This window comes from Eumetopias jubatus, unplaced genomic scaffold, assembly GCF_037043125.1.
Source record: "Eumetopias jubatus isolate StellerSeaLion01/CBP00866 unplaced genomic scaffold, mEumJub1_p1.0 scaffold_5, whole genome shotgun sequence".
In the NCBI taxonomy this organism is placed as follows: Eukaryota; Metazoa; Chordata; class Mammalia; order Carnivora; family Otariidae; genus Eumetopias; species Eumetopias jubatus.
The window spans coordinates 58,014,174-58,034,242 of record NW_028274811.1 but is presented as its reverse complement, the minus strand read 5'-3'; the positions used below and the strand labels follow the sequence as shown (position 1 = coordinate 58,034,242).

The 20,069-nt window shown below is 43.1% G+C and overlaps 1 protein-coding gene across 3 annotated transcripts in view; it reads right to left on the bottom strand.

The window, feature by feature from the left end:
• Window positions 1-19,777, bottom strand: part of PDE8B (phosphodiesterase 8B) — a 212,045-nt gene extending 192,268 nt beyond the window's left edge. For all 3 annotated transcript variants that reach the window (XM_028114580.2, XM_028114581.2, XM_088023357.1), the window contains exon 1: window positions 19,410-19,777. In XM_028114580.2, the coding sequence (XP_027970381.1) occupies window positions 19,410-19,769 (360 nt within the window). In that variant the 5' untranslated portion in view covers window positions 19,770-19,777. The remainder of the gene's footprint in view (window positions 1-19,409) is intronic.
• Window positions 19,778-20,069: the final 292 nt, after the last annotated feature.

Genomic DNA, 20,069 nt, shown 5'->3' with positions numbered 1-20,069 from the left:
TCCTGCCAATAAAGAGCTTCTCTTAGACTGGAGTCAGGGCGATGGCTCAAACAGGTAGCTTTTTTTTTTTTTTTTTTTTTTAAATGCACAAGCTGGGGCCCATTAGATTGTGATTCTAGAGCTCTGGAATAGGACTCCACGGGGAATTCTGGTACACAAGGGTATATGCATGAGTGTAATGCCAGTGGGGAATCATGCGTGTGGCTCTGCCTTCCTGACGTAAAAGCCTGCAGTGTACGTAAAACTGACTAGGAACATTAGCACACTTATTCTGGGGGGTGGTCCCCTGAATCTAGCTGAGAACTGAGCACAAAATTCATGTCAGACTTCACCTATGGTACCCATTTAACTCTTAAAAATAGCTCCGAGTTAGCCACCAGGGAAATATAAATCAAAACCACATTGAGATCCAACTTCACACCCACTTGAATGGCTATAAAAAAAAGACAGATAATAACAAGTGTTGGCAAGGATGTGGAGAAACAGGGACCCTCCTACATGCTAGCAAAAATGTAAAATGATGCAGCTGCACTGGAAAATAGTTTGGTGGTTCCTCAAAATGTTAAACATAGAGTTACCACATGACCAAGCAATTCTACTCTTAGAACCGCCCATGAGAAATGAAAGCATATGTCCACACAAAAACTTGCACAAGAATGCTCACAGCAGCATTTTTCATAATAGCCATAAAGGAAACAACCTGAATGTCCATCAGTGGATAAATGGATAAACAAAACGTGGTATAGCCATACAATGAAATATTATTTGGCAATAAGAGGGATAAAATATTGACACCTGCTACAATATGGATGAGCCATGAAAACATCATGCTAAGTAAAAGATGCCAGACACAAAGGGCCATATACTGTATGAGTCCATTTATATGAAATGTTCAGAATAAGCAAATCTATGGAGTCAGAAAGTACATTAGTGGTTGCCAAGTGCTGGGAAAGAAGGGATATGGGACTGACTGCTAATAGGTATGGTGTTCCTTTTGGGTGTGATGGAAATATTCTAGAATTAGACCGTGGTAACGGTGGCCCAACATAATGAATATACTAAAAGCCACTGAATTGTACTCTTTAAAATGGGGTATTTTTTATTTTTATTTTTTTAAGACTTTATTTATTTATTTGACAGAGTGAGAGAGAGCCCAAGCAGGGGGAGCAGCAGGCAGAAGGAGAGGGAGAAGCAGACTCCCCGCTGAGCAGGGAGCCCAATGTGGCGCTTGATCCCAGGACCCCGGGATCATGACCTGAGCCAAAGGCAAATGCTTAACTGACTGAGCCACCCAGGCGCCCCTAAAATGGTGAATTTTATGTCATGTGAATTATATCGCAAAGAAAGTCAGTCACATGACACTTCATACCTAGTGTTCTATAGTAGGATCTGCACTCAGGGACCACATTACAAGATTCCAAGCACTAGACCTGACTGGTCAGGGGCTCCCCACCTGTGGTCTTAGCTTACTGAGCTTCTAACACCAACTTTTCTTTTATCAAACTGTTTATAAGGGAAATGAATTCTGTATTTGATTCTATATCCTATCACTGAGGCATATGGTTTGCCTAGAAAGTAAATTTACATAGTGACACTGATTAAATTATGAACATAAACACTGTAAAGAACACTTTGAGTTAAGCCCTCCTGTAGTCAGTCAATAAACTTACAAACCTACATACACATTTACAGACCTCCTCCTTCCACTCTTCTCTCTCCCCCCTTCTCTTTCCTCTGATCCTGAACAAGGACGTTCTGCCAAAACTAAGCTCAAACCTGGGCATCATTCCAAATTGTTCCATTTCCCACATCTGCCTTGTCCCAACATCAAATAACTTCTTGATTCGAAAACATAAAAATCTAATGCCTCTTCTCTATCACCACTACTTTAATCCAGGCTCCCTTCATCTCACACCATGAATTATTGTAGAAACTAGGGAAATCAATCTTCCACAGTCTTCTTCAATCAAGTGATGACATCACTCCCCTGCTAAAATCCTCCCCATGATTCCCTTGATAAAGTCCCCATTTTCTTTTTAGTCTAGCAAAGGAAATATCCCCAAATCTGACCTTTGCGTTATAATTCTGACTCACGTGTCTTCAACACACAGTTTACGCTGAACTATTGGATGATGGTCCTCAGACATCCCAGCCTATTTCACCCCCTCAATGTCTGCTCACGTTCTTCTCTCTACTTAAACATCCCCCTCCCCTGCCTCCTTTCCCCACTACCAAGTTAATACACACCAAATTAATCTTTATATGTCCTTCAAGAGTATTACACTCAGTGCATTACTTGAGAAGCCATTTCCATGCCAGGCTGAGTCAGACACTTTTCCTTCATGTTCCTGTGGAACCCTACCTCTTTCAGACACTACAGAGCTATAGTAAACACCAGTATAGCAAGCAGACGCTAATATTTCCAGCTCCTAGTATTCACACCTTTGTGTCATCCCTCCCTCTTGAGTATGGACTAGCCTAGTAACTTCTTTCTGATCAATAGAATACAGCAAAGATGATGGATGTCACATCTGCCACTAGGCTACCCAAGACAGTGACTACCATCTTACTAGCAGACTTTCCCTCTTGCTGGCTTTGATGAAGCATGCTGCCGTGTCTAGGAGGTCCAAGTGGCCAAGCACCAAGGGTGCCTTCTGGCCAACAGCCAGCCAAGCCCTGAGGCCCTGGGTCTAAAAGCCATTAAGGAATTAGGAATCCTGCCAACAGCCATGCTGCTAAGCTTAGAAGAGGATTCTTCTCCAGTCAAGTCTACAGATGAGACCCAGCCTTAGTCAACACACGGCAACCTTGTAAGAGATGCTGATGTAGAGGTCCCGGATAGGCTATGTATGGATTCCCAACCCACAGAAACTAATCATAAATGTGTGTATCTTAAGCCACTAAATCTGTGGTATTATGTTACATAGAATAGATAAATACTTATTTGTGTATCTTTCTCCATCCTAACTAGAATAGAAACTTCCATAAGGAAGGAGTCATCTTTTTCATCTTTGTACTCCTAAGTTTAACAGAGGTGTCTTGATATGCAGTTAGGCCTCAAAAAATATTTGTTGAACTGCTGAAATGAACCAGTCTACCCCCAAATTTCTCCATGTTTGACAACCAAGCTGCCTTAGTCTGACAGCATACCTGATGGCTAACTGGGAACTCACAGGGAACTGTGACCCAACCTCGATTTCCCTTAACTGGAGCAGATAAGCAATTCTGTCTTCCTTCTTTGATGGCACACACTGAAGATACCTTTAAGAGTGTCTCTTTGGGACAGGCACAGGTGTATATCCACTCTTTATACCATTTTCTCCATCTTTTAGTTTCCAATCTGTACTACTCCCCCAATTTCTCTCTCATTCTTTCATATCTGCATGCTCTCTCTGTTTCTCCCTATCTTCCCCCCCACCCCACCCCACCCCAACTTCATTGCACTTCCTCATTCACTTTTATACAACTCGTAAGCCAAGAAACTACATTGAGCATTGCTAGTTGATAAAACTGATATATCTACATAAGGAAAAAAAACAAGACCCATTTATAAATGATATTAACCATGCGAAAGCACTTTAGGAAAATTATCCATAGATGAGACATGTGATTCTATCACAAAAATAGAATCATATATTTCCTTAAAGATTCATTTATTTATTTGAGAGAAAGAGCAAAGGGAGAAGTAAAGGGAGAGGGAGCGGAAGACAAACAGACTTGCCACTGAGCGTGGAGCCCGATGTGTGGGGCTTGATCCTACAAACCTGAGATCATGACCCCAGCCGAAATCAAGAGTCAGTTGATCAAGAGCGCCACCCAGGCGCCCCTAGAATCATATTCTTAAAACATATAAAACAATATACATCCACGCATAAATTTGTAAAAACTTTTTTTTTAAATCTTGATTTTAGGTCTTAATGATTAAAATTAAGATAAGGAATTACTTATGCTCTAAGTCCTTATGAAGTCTCAAGGAAATTCTTTCAAACAATCTGTGATGCTGAGCCCCCTGTGGCACTCCATGGAAGCTGAAAGGGTTGATGACAGTGTCAATGCATAGAAATTTCTTTTTTTAAAAGATTTTACTTATTTATTTGACGGGAGAGGGGGAGAGCATGAGGAGGGGGGAGGGGCAGAGGGAGAGGGAGAAGCAGGCCAATGCAGGGTTGGATCCCAGGACCCCGCATCATGACCTGAGCAAAAGGCAGACGCTTAACTGACTAAGCCACCCAGGCGCCCCCACACAGAACTTTCAACTAAGGGAAGATGAAAAGACAAACTGTTTTGCTGCCATGAAAAGATGTGTTTACCACCGTGGGGACCAACCTTTTCTAGGAAGCATGTCTCCTTGAGATCCCACATCTCCAAGAAAACGAAAACTGTTGCTGGGTTAAAAGCAGAGAAGACCAGGTTGTACACACAGAGAAGCTTCTGTTAGAGATGGTAAGCCTCAGCTTGAGCAAAACCTATATTACTAATTTACAATTAAAGGACCTGATGACAGTTCTCTTGTGATGGGCAGAAGTTAATGCCCCAGATTAGGTAAATATGGCCTTTCTGGGAAAAAAATATTTCACTAACATACTAAAAACAATTTAGACTTTGCAATATAAAAAAGGTATCGGCACAGGGCCATTCTCTGCAGCAACACTTATAATAGCAAAAAATAATGGAAATAATCCAAAAACTATCAATGGGGGTTGGTTGAATAAGCTATAGTACAGATTATAATGGAACATTATGCAGCTATAAAAAGAAGTGAGGATCTCCAAGATATATTTTAAGTGAAAAAAGCAAAATGTAGAAATATGAGTTAGCATGTTACCATTTATCTAAGAAATGAAGGCTATAAACCTATCTGTGTGTGTAATTAAAACCATGGTATGAAAACTAAAAATTTAAATATATTTACCTACTTGATGGAGGGCATAGAATATAAGCAATAGGGATTAAATCTAAACATCTCTGAATATACCATATTGTAAAGATTTTGCTTTGTAATATGTAAACAATTCATATTATTATAATAAAATTAAATATAAAAAATCTAAAATTAAAAAAAGACCAAGTCAAAAGTAAAATGAAACAAATGAACATAACTGCTCATAACTGTGAGTTAATCACTAACCATTCCACTGTTAGGATTGCTACATAAAAAGGAACTGATTCAAACAACTAAAAAACACAATACCTTCCCTGGTTCATCCCTAATAGAATATACTCTAATGTCAAAAATAACTGGGAAAAAATACTAAGCTGTTTTCAGTGATGATTCCGAGCCTGTTGTGGGTATACTAAGGACAGAACAAATGAGGAGTTAACCCCAGTGTTGTTAAGAATCAGTAATTTATGTCACAGGAAGAAGAAATAGAAATGTAAGACCGATGAGTTAAAGTAAAGCCTTGTGGTCCTATATTTGAATTGGAAGTATAAGCTTGTGGTGCATTTAATCTCTAAAAAATATTTATTTCCTGGCTATGTCCACTTAAAAAAGCCAAGAAACAATAACCAGTCCATTAGCAATGACCACTCCACTGCCCAGATCATGTCTCTATATACCATCTTTCAATAAAAAGAATTAGGTTCCTGAGAGAAACTATTGATTCCAGATCAGGGAAAGAACACGATGAAACTGGAAAATCTTGTCATACCATCAGGCAAAAAAAACCTATCAAAGATAACTAGGAGCCAACGCGACTACTGCCAGTAGCCAAAGAGAGGACCATTGAGCATCAGTAAGAACAATGATCGCAACAGACTGGGACACATCTAAGATTTATAAACTGATGAGTTTATAACAATACCAAAAACACCACTGGAGGATGGTAAAAATCAAATCACTATTTTAAAAACTGGTAAATAATAAAATAATCAAGCATTTATCCCATCTTTCTCATATGAACTGTACTTCAGGATTATCAAAGAGTTGACGAAAGGGAGGTTCTCTTTATGGAAGCACCCCAGAAGTATTGCAGGAAAAAAATGAATGATAGACTTTTGTAATCCCCAATGAATTAACAGATCTAGGCAACAATCATCAAACATCACAAAAACAGAGAGAACCAGACATTATGTGCTTCCTGATGAACGTACAGAGCACTACCGATAAAGTAGTCTTGCCAAAATAAATACGTAAATAAGCCTGAATCCCACCAAAATACCTCTAGATGGAAGTACCAATATTATAGGGAATATAAGGCCAGAAGAACATGGTACATGATACCACGGGGCTGTAATCAGCAAAACCCAGACTGTGGCAAACTCTGCTGGACAAATGACCCAGTTTTGTCAAGACACAAATTGTAAGGTTAAAAACAGAGAAAGGAGGACCTACAGATTAAAAGATGCTTAGGAAACACATCAACCAACGAGTGGATCTTATTCCAAATATGATTCTAAAAGCAATTTTTAAGAAGACATTTATGAAACAAGTAGGGAAATTTGAACATTATCTTGGTATCTGATGATATTAAGGAATTATTTTAATTTTTAGGTATGCTAATAGCACTATGGTTATTTTTTAAACAGTCCTAATCTCTTAAGGTTACATTGCTGAAATACTTACAGCTAAAATAATATGATATTTTAGATTGGCTTTAAAATAATCCCAGAGTAGGGGGGAGAGTGGGTGGTGTAGATAAAAGAAAAGGCTTAATTTTATAACTGTTGAAGCTGGGTAATATGTACACGAAGTTCCATTATACTATTCTCTCTATTTTTGTATGCATTTGAACTTCTCCATAATAAAAAATGTTAAATGACAACCTTCAAACATTGGTTTGTATATTGTTATCAACAGTAGACAACACTTAACTGAGAGTGAGGTTGAAAGCTAGCAGTGATGTTTATATATACATGTGTAAATTATACCAACAATTCTATGAGGCGGTGACTTTTATTATTCTCCTTACACAAGAGAAGAAATTGAAAATGAGAGACGTGAAGTCACAGAACAAAGTAAATGGCACACATGAGATTATAACCTAGTTCTTTCTGTCCTCAGATGCCAAGTGTCCGGTGGGAAAAAGAGAAACCACTGTACATATATTAAGGAGAGAGGAATCAATGTAAGGAACTGTTTACAAGGTGTCGGAAGGTGTAAAAGAGCCAAAGGAAGATGGAGGTGAGCTGGAGAAACAGAAGGTGAGAGGGTAACATCCAGACGTCAGAAACCCTGGGCTGGAACCCATCAGCCCTCCCTCCTCCTCATGTTGCTGGCACCAGCCCTGTTCCAGTTCTCCCATGGCTACTTTGCAAGAGCCACTGCTAAGATATCTGCCTTTCTCCCACTCCCAATGTCCTACCTGGACCTCCTGCCTCCAGAATCGAAGAGGAGACCAGTTGGCAACAGGATCTGGAAGATGCAGTTTGTAGATTTCTAGCCCCACATAATACAAAGGAGAATATGGACAAGCAAGTATGGAGCTGAGAACCAAGAGACAACCAACCACCGGGCTATACTTCCTGTCAAGTTACAAGGTCAAATCATAATTGCTCAATTTAGAACTCTTATGTGAAGTTTTACTTTCTTCCTCCCTTCCTCCACTAGAATTCTGTATTCCTCCACACAGTAGCTACTATGTGGCCAGTAAGCACTTGGAATGTGCTAGTCTGTACTGAGATGCCCTGTAAGTGTAAAATACGTTCCAGATTTCAAAGTCCTAGTGACACACACAGGTACACACACATTCGTGGGAACTGAGAAGGTTTACAGGGACTGTACATCTGTTATACTTACACCAATCTTTTTGACAGTGCATTATTCCCACCTTAGGAGAAGTTACGCAGCTTCTCCAAGGTCACAAAGCTTGCGTAAGGCGAGCTGGAACTCAAGCCTGGGCCAGTGAATATCTTCCCATCACACCAGGTTGTCTTTTTGTAGCCACAAAAACTACATGAAAGGAGCTACAGTGGGGCCTTGTACAGTGGATCCTCTCAAAAGCTCCATGATATGAGAGGCTTGGTATGACTAGGAACGGCTAGGCAGGCACTAAGCCGGGCCTTCGCCTCCACATGCTTAGCAAGTCCTCATCTACAAGAACGTTTTCAGAATAAGGACATAACTTAATCAACGTAGCTGAAACTATGTCTTCGAGGAAAGTGCCTTACTAATTTGAATTCGTTCCCTCCGGTCAATAATGGGCAATTTGGACACCCAAATTGTATAATCACTGCAATGAATTAACACACATCAAATAAATGTGTGATCCATAGTGATTCATAATGATTCTAAGCAAGCAAGCAAAGAAACAAGTAAAAAAAAAAAAAAAAAAATCCTTATCACCTTAGGAGAATGCTAGAGTATCAACTCATTATTTTTGAAAACTGGAAATAAGAGGAAAAACGGAGGCATTTAACCTGCCTTTCCTACATAAACTGTATCCCAGGGAAACCAACTAGTTGGTGAGAAGTAAGTTTTCCTTTTTAGAGACATGGCAGCTAATAAGAAGAAATGATACAATGAGAATATCACCATTTTACACACCCCCTAATGATGAATGAATGTAAGCAATGATCATTACTACTGGTTAGCATCACAGCAAAAACAAAAAACAAAACAAAACAAAAAAACCATGTGTTTCCTGCTGTGAAAACACAGTATCATTGAAAAAGTATTCTTGCCCCACCCCCACCCCCCAAAATTGAGCATAATTTGATCAAACCTGTAAATCTACCTGTGAGTTTCTAACAAACACAGAAGGCACAAGAACACATTCGACCCACTCCAGGAATGCAAAAAGTAAAATGCAGACGGGGGGATATCCCAGGACAAACAACCGAGGGTCCTCAACAAGTTCAGTGCAAGCATAAGGATAGAGGCATGGCAAACCTGTGGATGAAGAGAGACTTAAGGGATCTATCGATCAGTCGTAATGAGTGAATTTTATTTGAATACCCACAAACTGTAAAAACTAATAAAGCAATTAGAAAAATCAAATGATATTAAGTAGTTGCTATAGACTGTTTCTGTCCCTGCCAAATTTATGTGTTGAAATCCAAACCCAGTATGATGGTATTCAGAGACAGTGCACAAGTCTTGAGGATGGAGCCCTCGTGAATGGGATTAGCGCCCTTACAAAAGAGATCCCAGAGAGTGCCCTCCCCCCTCCGCCACGTGAGGACACGGTAAGAAGATGTCTACTGATGAACCAGGAAGCAGCTGCTCACCAGACACGGAATCTGCTGGCGCCATGATCTTGGCCTTCACACCCTCCAGAACTATGAGACGTAAACTTCTGTTGTCCAGAACCGCCCAGTCTATGGCATTTTTGTTGTTTTGTTGTTGTTGTTGTTGTTGTTATGGCGACCTGAACTAAGACAGTTGTCGTTCAATTTTTTGGTGTATAATGGTTTTGTGTTTGTTTGCTTGTTTTTAAGAATTCTTTTTTTTTAAGATTTTATTTATTTATTTGACAGAGAGAGACACAGCGACAGAGGGAACACAAGCAGAGGGAGTGGGAGAGGGAGTAGCAGGCTTCCCGCCGAGCAGGGAGCCCGATGCGGGGCTCGATCCCAGGACCCCGAGATCATGACCTGAGCCGAAGGCAGACACGTAACGACTGAGCCACCCCGGCGCCCCTGTTTTTAAGAATTCTTAAGAGTTAAAAGATACAGTCAGAAGTATTTGTAGATAAAACAGAACAGAAGCACCTAAAAGAAACAAGATACACCCTGTTAGTGCCTTTGGAGATGAACTAGCCCAGATGAAAAGAGGACAGTGTCACAGCACAGCTCGGAGTCCCTGGGAGTGAGATCCTGGTCCCTGCACCCCAGCTGTCTCCCTCACCTCCTCAGAGCGCCAACCATCAGGCAGAAGCACCACTCCCTGAGATGAACGCCACAGGTTCTCCCTCATCTGCTTCATCGCCCTCTAATTAAACCCGCTTCTCCCAAAGGACACGTGTAGAAAAGAAACACTAGTTCTAATTCAATTTTACGTTTCTCTCACAACACTGTAAATATATTCCAGCTACATAATGGTCTAAATACTTTTTTTGGGTTAACCTAGAAACCCAAATGCCATGTATAACATTGCTTCTATATGAAAATCCTTTCCCCGATACCAACTAGACGCCTTACAAAGTATTTTTGTCACATAATCTGCATATAAAAGCGAGGGTTTTTTTTTTTTTTTTTTTTTTAATTCAAAGTTCTCACCTTTCACACACAGAACAGGCTCTGGCCTTTTGCCCCATCTCCTTCCCCCTTCCTGAAAATCTCCACAAAGGTGAGGGAAGAATGTGTCTGCAACATTCCACCCTGTCAATACCCTCAGGGAGGTCAGAAAAATGGAGCACAACCCCTTCCCTCCACCAGCTCCTCCCAAAGGGATGAAGACTCCCTCATCTGTCAGCCGGTCCTGAAGTCTCACTGTAGTCTCATGGTCCTAGGGGGCCAGATCACTGCAGAGAGAGGTGGGGGCTTTAGAAAGCTCACCCAGGGTAACCCTTTGACTCAGTAAACAGACAGAGAAGCCGACCACAGGGACAGAAAGGCCGAGGGAGGGGGTGTCCAATGTACAAGGGATCCCAGAACTGGCTTTGCAAACTCAGCTTTATAGATTTGGGAGGAAGAGGGCAGGAAGCTTCAGGCCAAGCCATCTGCCTCAGTCTCCAAACCCAGCACCACTTCCCAGAGCACGTACATGGTGGACTCCCCGGAAGGCAATATTAACCAATGCTTGGCGGCCGCTGACAAAACTGATCCTTTGCTCTATTCTACCTTTATTTGGCCATCATTGTTTTGGGAATCACTCTCTCGAAGGAACTCTGGAAAGGAGATATTGTAGCCCAAGTTTGTATTCGACTGTGGGGAAAAGAAAACGTTTCAGTTCCAGCTATGGCTCGGATCAAAACGCTGCTGAAGCATCAACAGATGGAGCGGCTTTTGCGTTCCTCACAACCAGTTTCGAGGCCAAGATTGTCAATCAGTTTCATAAGCTGAAAATGAAGATGAATCTCCAATGGCCCCGAAACTACTTGGTAAGTGTGGTTTGGGCCATTGGGTCATTACTGGCCTCCATAAACTAGTACTTTCCTCTCCATTTGGCCATTGCTCTTGCCTGAAGCTCCCTCAGCAGGAACCCTTGAGTGGACAAAAGCCCCAACTAGTCTGAACTCATCACCTTCCAAGTCTAGAGCTTTCATGTTATTTCGGGACCTGACGTCAGAAAACAGCACTTTTCTTTTTATCCATGTCACCCTGCATGATAGGTTGCTAAAGAATCTCTCATGTGTCTTCCTGTAGAAATTCCCAACACTCAGGGTCTTCTCTGTTTTGTGACTCACACAGGCAACGCCATCCCTAGACAATCCTTACACCTTCCTCTCTGAGAGAAAGCGGGCCTTACATTTACAATATACCGTTTTTTCCAACAGTATGCTACATCTGACACCACTGAAATGCAGCAGTATAAAAACCAACAGCACTTACGCAAAATGGCTTTAAGCCCAGTTGCAGATGAACGCTTTAGGTTATAGGTTTATGCCAAAGAGTTCCGCACAGAACCACCTCAGGATAACACCAAGGCCCTGATCTTTAAAGGCCAAAGCTTTGTGCAGGTGCAACGCTCATGGAACGCTCAACAAACCCCAGCTTCCACCTTCAACTGGCAAGATTCTACCTATGCCATCGCCTTTGGAAATTCAGCGGATGCAGACCAAACCCATGTCTGTGGCAGCAGTTTCCAAAGCTTCCAGATATCACATCTATATTTAAATCCAGTTAGTCACCTACACTGGCGAAATCAATCTACTTGTAAGTGGAATACATTTTCCAACAAGACACAAATATGTGTCTCAAAAACGTCAAAATCGAAATACCAAAATCTCATTTTAATTACGAAAACAGAAATCATAGCAACTGCAGGATTATTAGGAGCTAATATCTGTACAATACTTACAAACGCCAAGTACTGTGTTCAGTTAAAAACAATGACAACTGTCCTGCCAAACTTCTCCAATTCTGTATGCATTTTGCATTCTCCACTCATCTCAAAACAACATACCAGTTCAAGCCAACAGAAGGGGTGACAACGAATGCATAAGAGGAGAAACCTCACCCACAAGGCCCCCCAACTGTGCCACCTCACCACCACCTGTCTATCACCACTCTGCTCTCAGTAACACCCAGTTCCAGTAGCACCCACGCTTGGGTCTTCGGGCTGGTGTGAGAGGCACTAAAAGCTCCATAGCTGGATTTGGAGCTGGATTCAGACAATCTTGTATTCAAATTTCAGCCCTCACCTTGAGCAATTTATCCCACCTCTTGGAGCCTCCTCTTCCTCATTTGTGAAATGGTAATGACAATTTGTAGCTCATAGTGTTTCTATGTAGATTGGGTGAAACAGTGTATGTGAAGGGGTCCACAAATAGCAAGGACTTGAAATAATCCCTGATACTATTATATCCATTCTACATACCTTGTTGCAAAATGTACAAACCATACATGAAAATTTGAATCATCTTGGAAATAAGAGGCAACCATGAAATATTCTTTCATTGATGGATTACCCAAAAGTAAAAGAGTCTCTTGATTTGTATTATAGCAATCACAAGCTTCTCAACTACTTGTCTGTGAACTGTCCCTAAGGGGGCAGAAAGGAAGAGATGAAAGAAGATAATGGTAAAGAGTAAGGCATCGTAATCCTAAGTAAAATCTGGCTTTTAGGGCGCCTGGGTGACTCAGTCAGTTAAGCATCTGCCTTTGGCTCAGGTCATGATCCCAAGGTCCTGGGATCAAGCCCCACATTGGGCTCCCTGCTCGTCGGGAAGTCTGCTTCTCCCTCTCCCTGCCACTTCCCCTGCTTGTGCGCGCTCTCTCTCTCAAATAAATAAAGTCTTAAAAAAAAAAGCTGGCTTTTATCCACCAGTGGGAAAAAAGAGAAAATGGAGATGAAGCTATCAAGAGCCAAATCTAAACTAATCTATATTGCAACTTGTTAAAAAGGTGGTATTTTCTATCAAAACATAATAACTACCCAGACTTCCACTGTGTTAAAGGTAACACCTATTTCTAAAAATGGACTCCTAAGCACATTTAAACATTTTTAAGAGTGTATGAAATATACGTATTCTTTAGTGAACATACCAGCTTGTAAACACATAGTAAAACTTGGTGATCAACTTTCCGAGGCTGTGGAGAAAAGGTACAGAGAGGAGAAAAGTACAAACCGAGAAAATTGTAATTAACTGGCTAAGCTGTGTTCCCACTTGGGGAACTTTGAACTTGAGAAAGAGTACTTTCTCCCCGCACGGCCCCCTCCTGGGCTTTGAGATCACAGGGAGGGGGGCAGTGGGCAAGGGGCAGTGGAAATGATAGAAACATGTCTTACAGACCAAATGTGTGTGTCCTCCAAAATTCCATTGCAGCCCTAATCCCGATGGTATGTAGAGGTGGGACTTTGGGGAGGTCATTAGATTTTTTTTTTTTTAAGATTTTATTTATTTATTTGAGACAGAGAGAGAGAGGGCATAAGGGGTGGGGAAGGGCAGAGAGAGAGGGAGAAGCAGACTTCCCACTGAGCAGAGAGACTGGTGCGGGGCTCGATCTCAGGACCCCGAGATCATGACCTGAGCCGAAGGCTGACGCTTAACCGACTGAGCCGCCCAGGCGCTCCTTGACGTAATTAGATTTAAATGAGGTCACGAGGGTGGGGTTCTCATGATGGGATTAGTGTCCTGTGAGAGGAGGAAGAAACACCAGAGCTTGCTTGCTCTCTGCCACGTGAGGACAAAACAAGAAGGTGGCCATCTGCAAGCCAGGAAGAAAGCTCTCACAAGACCCGGAATCTGCCAGCACCTTGATCTTGACTTCCCAGCCTCCAGAACTGTGAAGTAAATGTCCATTGTGTATGCCACACTGTTGATGGTATTTTGTTATAGCAGCCCAAGCTGACTGAGCAGAGTCAGGGTGGAGAGTGAACTGAAGAGGAGGGTAGGTTTTCAGCAAAAACTTAAAGGTCTCCAAACAAGGTAATTGGACGTATTTTAATATCATTAATCATTAGGAAACATAAATAATACATAAAGTGGCCATTTAAAAATGCCATTATTTCAGAAAATCATCAAAATTGCCCATCTCAATTTGAGCTTACCAGGGTACCTCCAATGATGTCCAACATCTTTTTGACACTTATTTCAGGGAGCCTTCTGGGGTATGGTCAGGATACTCTCTCTATCCTGCTCTGGAAAACCTCAATCAATGGGCTCCTTTGCCCTCTGTTTTCCAGGTGTGTTTGGACAAAAATGGTACTGGCTGGAGATCAATGGAGGGGAAAACAATAGCATGGAAGTATTTATTCCTTGGCTCTCCATGCCAGGCCCAGGCCTCCAATAACTGCAGTCCTCCTTAAGACCCCAGCTTCTGGGGGCTTCCCTGACCAACGGGTTTGGTTTCTCAAATTCCCATAACCATTCCCTACTGTTACCTCTTCAAGGTGGTAAGAGTAGCCTCTTCTTCAAGTTTTAGGGGGCTTCCACATCATTTCTTGATTTCCTTTCATCTGGCCATCTGTAATAGTCTCTTCAGTAGAATAATTTCAGTTGAACCCTTGTGCATATGCAATCTGTTTCCTGCCCAGATACCATCTGACCAGGTGCGAGGAAGACCTGAGGAGTTAGTCTTTCCTCACCTAGGTGCAGGGTTTAATTACAGCCCTCTGACTGGTCACCAGGATCCCCTGTGGGACCAAGCTCTTTACACTGAGCAGAGAACCTTAAGCAGTAAAGAAAGTAAACACCTTCTGTTCCCCAGTCAGAGGTCTCAACCTAACTTGACAGCAGTCACCTTTGCTGAGCCCCTGAATTCCAGATTTGACTTGCCCACCTAGCCCTGAAATGCTCACCTGCTCCTCCAAACTCTGGACTCTACCTTCCTGCCTGGTTCCAAAGGGCTCACTCCCTCCTTGCTATTCTGATTCTTGGCCTTAACCCCTCACCAACCTGGTACCGTAGGTTCTGTTCTGCCCTCACCAGCATGTCCCGTCTTGCTTTTAGCCCAAGTCCTGCCCGGTGGTCACCACGGGGGGAGTTTCTATAGAGAAGTATAACCTCTGAAAGTCAGCATCTTACACTACGTTATCTTTCTGGTTTGAGGGCTTACCTAGCAAAATTAAAAGGGAGAATTACCTGATATTTCTTAAAAATTAGTTTAACTACTGAGGAAAGCAGTGAAAATTAGAAAGATTTTCTCACTGACTATAATTAATACATTGGAAGAAAGAGAGGGACTAAATTGTAATGAAATGAGCTATGGTAGAAAATAAATCTGAGTTTTACTAAATCAACTTGCAAGACTCAATTGAGCTTACTAAACTTTATGCTCCATTTTAAAATGAAAAATATGGTGAAAAGGACTAGCAAGAACTCCAAAAGCTAAGAACTGAATATGAGCCGGTATCATGTCACATCGACCCATTTTAAGCTCCTCCTTGCCTTGCAATTTCCCATGATGCAGGACGGGGCCCCAGCAGGGCAGAGGCATGGGAGGGGCTGCGATGGCATAGCAAGCTATCAGGACTTGCAAACCCAGTGGATCCTGAGGGGAAGTCAAACCTCAAGAAACCCCAGTGGGCTGGCTACCTGGTGCACACTCTCCCCACTCAGAGACTTTCCAGCTAACCTTGGAGGCTCGGAGTTTGACTTCACGAATGGAGATGGCAGGCTGCCCCTACAGAAGTAAATGACGATGAAGGCAGGGCTATGACTAGTACCCCCAAACACATGCAATACTACCTACTCTGCTAGAGGTAGCCCCAACCTAATTCATTTGGTCAACAGTCAATTCAATTCTTTTGAAAGCAACACCAGCGTATCCTAGAAGCTTGTTAAAAATCCAAATCCTCAGGCCCCACCCAAGGCCTACTAAATCAGAAACTCTGGGAGTGGGGCCAAGCAATCCACATTTTAAAAAGGCTTTCAGGTGATTCTGATGCACACTAGAGAATACTGACTTAGAGAACAGGCAAAAATGACTTTTTTCACAATAGTTCTACCCCTCCCCAAATAAATTACTACCAAAATTATCAATTATTATTATTTATTATCATTAATAATTTACCAGAAGGTTGGAAAAATATTTATTTTCCCTTTATTTATAACCAATTTGGGATTATCCTCACTGATTCAGAAAGCCATGGAATGGATAACATAGACGTCATTATTCAGTGACTTAGGCACACCCTCTTACAAAAGATTCACCATCCTCATTAGGCATCGCTTGCCAAACTTCATGGATAGTCACTGAATCCCTAGCATCTACAACAGAGTCTGGCACAAATACTGGCTGAATGAATAAATGAGCACAATGAATGGAGGAGAAAGAGGGAGCTGGTGATGCTGCCTATCAATACAGAATCATTTGGAAACTAGTAATGTCCTGTGCCTGACCCACAAAATAGCTACCCCACCCAGAGATGGCTGCAAGTTGACTATACTATCAATACTCATCTCTACAGCTGGCTGCCTCGTCCTGGCTGCCTCCCAGCTGCAACAGCTGGTACGAGAAAAGAAGACTCATAAGAACCCCCCCACACACCCCCCAATCTTCCCGGAGAGAGGTTCAACCATCCCCCCTGAGGATTTCTGAACAAGAATCAGACAACTGGCACAGTAAGGAGTGAGCATTCTGCAGGAGTCTCCTGTTGGAGTGCTATTTTTAAAAAGGCAAACAAGAGGGAGACAAATTACAGGGAAGTTGCATTTTTACAGCAATTGGGAGAAAAAGCTAACTTCTTACCAGAAATGGAAACCCATATGATATCACTGAACTGCCTTTGAATTATTAATGTTTATAATTTTTTTAATAAATTAGTATTCAGGAAGGTTCCTGTTGACGTCATGTTTGACATCATAATGCTTCATCATTCTAAAAGCTTAATGAGATGAATTATTGCTAGAAAAAAGGAGAGAGAGATCAAGCACACATTTTTGCACCCTGGGGAATACCAGAGACCAAGTAGATAATGAGAATATGGTTTATAATTGATGTACAAAGAGGAAACTAAAAAAAAAAAAACTATGATGACCCACCACCTCTGTAAACAGGACCAAATGACAAGGACTTTATTTTTTTCCCCTGAGTATTTTGGAAAAGGGGGATGGAGGGGGGCAGGCATGACTAGCAACTACCTCAAACTGTTAAGGTAGAACTAAAAAGAAATGCAAGCAAAGTTTTTGTAAAATTGCCTCATCCTCAAAAGAGTATGGAACATGTGAAGATTGAAAAAGATAATATAACACTGAGTCACAAGTCCTAAAAGGGTACTATTAAATATATTAAAGCAATTCTGTGATAATAATTCTGCATGACTTGTATAAATAATAACTCTGGTCTCAAATATAATTTCAAATATATAGTTTCTGAGATCTACACATGCAAATTAGTGTTGAATCACTGAACCAGCAGTTTCATTCCCAACATTCTTAGTAAAAGGTTGGAATGAATTAAGCTCTTATTTGAAAGTCCTGTTGATAAAGCAATGTGAGTTAAATTCTTATTCAGGTCAAGCCTTTAACACTTCAGCCAAGTAGCAATGATATTTCTACAAGTTTATACTAGCTGCTAATAATTGGGACTCATTTTCCCTCCAGTTTTTCCTCCATTTGCTAAGTAGCCTCTTGAGGGAAGTATTAAAACATGGAGAATGAATTCATTCATTATTCCTTCTTTGAATAAACAAACATGGAATATCTAGAGTTGCCAGGTATTAAATTAGGTCTTGCTATTCTAAAAGACAGAAATATACAATTTCTCTTACACAATCAAAAAAAATTATCAGAGTTCATAAGTTGTCGCCATTCTGAACTACTTCAAGATCTTCAAATTGCCTTTCAACTAGAAAGCAAAAGGCTATTTTTTTAAAATAACATCCCTAATTATTCCACCAAATATATCATTTTAATCCCCTAAAATTGCTCCTAATGCTTTTTTCTTTTTTCTTTCTTCCTTCCTTCCTTTGTGTGTGTGTGTGTGAACCAGTGTGGGGGGAAGAAAGCTTGACAAAAGAAAAATACAGTGTTCGGCACATGTCCCTATAACAAATGTTCAATTGATAAGTTGTACTGTCACGAATCCAGGGCTGCGGTCTTTGGATATTTTATCATCACACAGTTAAGATTCAAAAGCTAGAAGAGAAAGCTTATACCTGGTACATAGTAGGTGCTTAGTAAATGGTCTTTGTTATTATCATGATTATTATATTATCATGTTATATGACTATTACCAGAGAAACACTACAACTATAAATAAACTCAGGTAAGCTTCATGTAACAAAATCCAATAAAGGCTAGGTGCCTATTCACCATCCACCAACTGCTGAACAAGTTTTCAAGTACTAAACAGACAATTTTCTTTGCCAAATAATCAATGCAAAGGTTCCTGGTAATCTATTGACCACGTAAAAGCTGTGATTCTAAATAACATTCAGTCATAGGGATGTATTTTTTTCCCATGGGATGTGCCACTGTCATTCTGTTTCCTATAATGATAAAAGGCCCAGTGGCCAGACTCACACAATGAAAACCCTCTTGAATTTAATAGTATTTTGAGAACATACAGGAGGGCACTATTAACACAAATGCTTTTCTTTTGCCATTAAGAAATTGCTAGTGACTGCTTTAATCATTTAAACACTTTTTTTTCCGCTTCCTCAAAATTCCACTCTCCCGTGAGATGAGAGGTATGTTCAGAATCTTCATCCTCAGACAGCTGCACTGCACTGGAAACCACGGCCCCTCACTGTAGCTTAGCTGACCCTCCTAACTCACAGCCAGGTGCCCTCAATTACGCCCAGGATGCGGCCAACCCAAAGAAGTGACAAACAACAGGTTCCACTCTGGTCCTCTTCCTCTATTCCCTTCCTACATCTGTCCACGCGACACAAACACCCTCATTCATTCACAAATCCCCACCACACTCGGTGCCTGTGGCTAAGACTCCGTGCAGCCTGGCTGGCTTTACCAGGTAAAAAGCTGAATCCGAGGCACTATCCTACCCTTGCCCTGGGTCTGCACCGGGTCTCACCTACGAGGCAGGCCAGTTCGGGCCGGGGGCTGAGATTTCGTGCAGCCAGCCACTGCAGGCTCTCCGTGATACCCAGCCCACCTCCCGAGTTAACGGAACCACAGCCTGCCTTCCCTCAGTGAGAAACAGGGCCAGCCCACCGGCCTTCCATGGCGCTCCCTTCTCCCACCGGCCCCCCAGAAGCAGCTCCCAGGACCCCTCCAGGGGTCTCTTCTGCTCAGCTTCCCGGGCCCTCACCGCTCCCACACATGAAAAGTAAACTCCTCCTTAGTGACAACCTCCCAAACCAACCGCGTCACGGCCACTCAACTCCGCCGGAGCCCCCTACTCATGCTTGCCCCGCCCGGACGGGGCGGGCAGCCCCCCACCAGCCTGAGCCGGTTTACCTTGACGCTGGTGTAGCTGGTCTGGGTCTCGGCCTCCGCGCTGCTGCAGCAGTGGCGCCTCCGGCCCCTGCAGGTGGTCGCGGCGGGGGCTGCGGAGCCCGCGCTGCTGCTGCTGCTGCTGCTGCTGCCGCCGCTGCCCAGCTCCGCGCGGGCCCTGCGGACGCGGGCGGCGCCCGGGGGTCCCGACGCGCGGCTCGGGGGAATAACGTCGGCGGCGTCGGTCTGGACGAAGAGGCCGTGCAGGGGGGCCGCGGGGCCCTGCGACACGCTGGTGGTCTGGCGGGGCGAGTTGGACTCGTCCGAGTCCCGGCAGTAGATCACGCCGCTCTGCGAGACGTGGATGCTGGGGGCGCAGCCCATCCCTCAGCCGGGCTCCCCCGCGCGCCCGCCCGCGCCCCCGGCCGCCCGGACCCGGGGCACCCGCGGCCACCTGCAGTGAGGGGGCGGGCGCCTCGGCGGCGGCGGAGGCACCCGAACTGCGCGCCCCCCCGCCACCCACCCCCACCCCCCCCGGCCTGTCTGGCCGCCGCTCCGTCGGGCTCGCCGCGGCGGCCCCCGCCGAGCCTCCGGGGGCTGCGCGCGTCACCCCAACTTTCCCTTCTGGGCCATCTTCCTCCCCGAGCGGGAGAGCGCGCACACACAGCGCCCCGCGCGCACCGG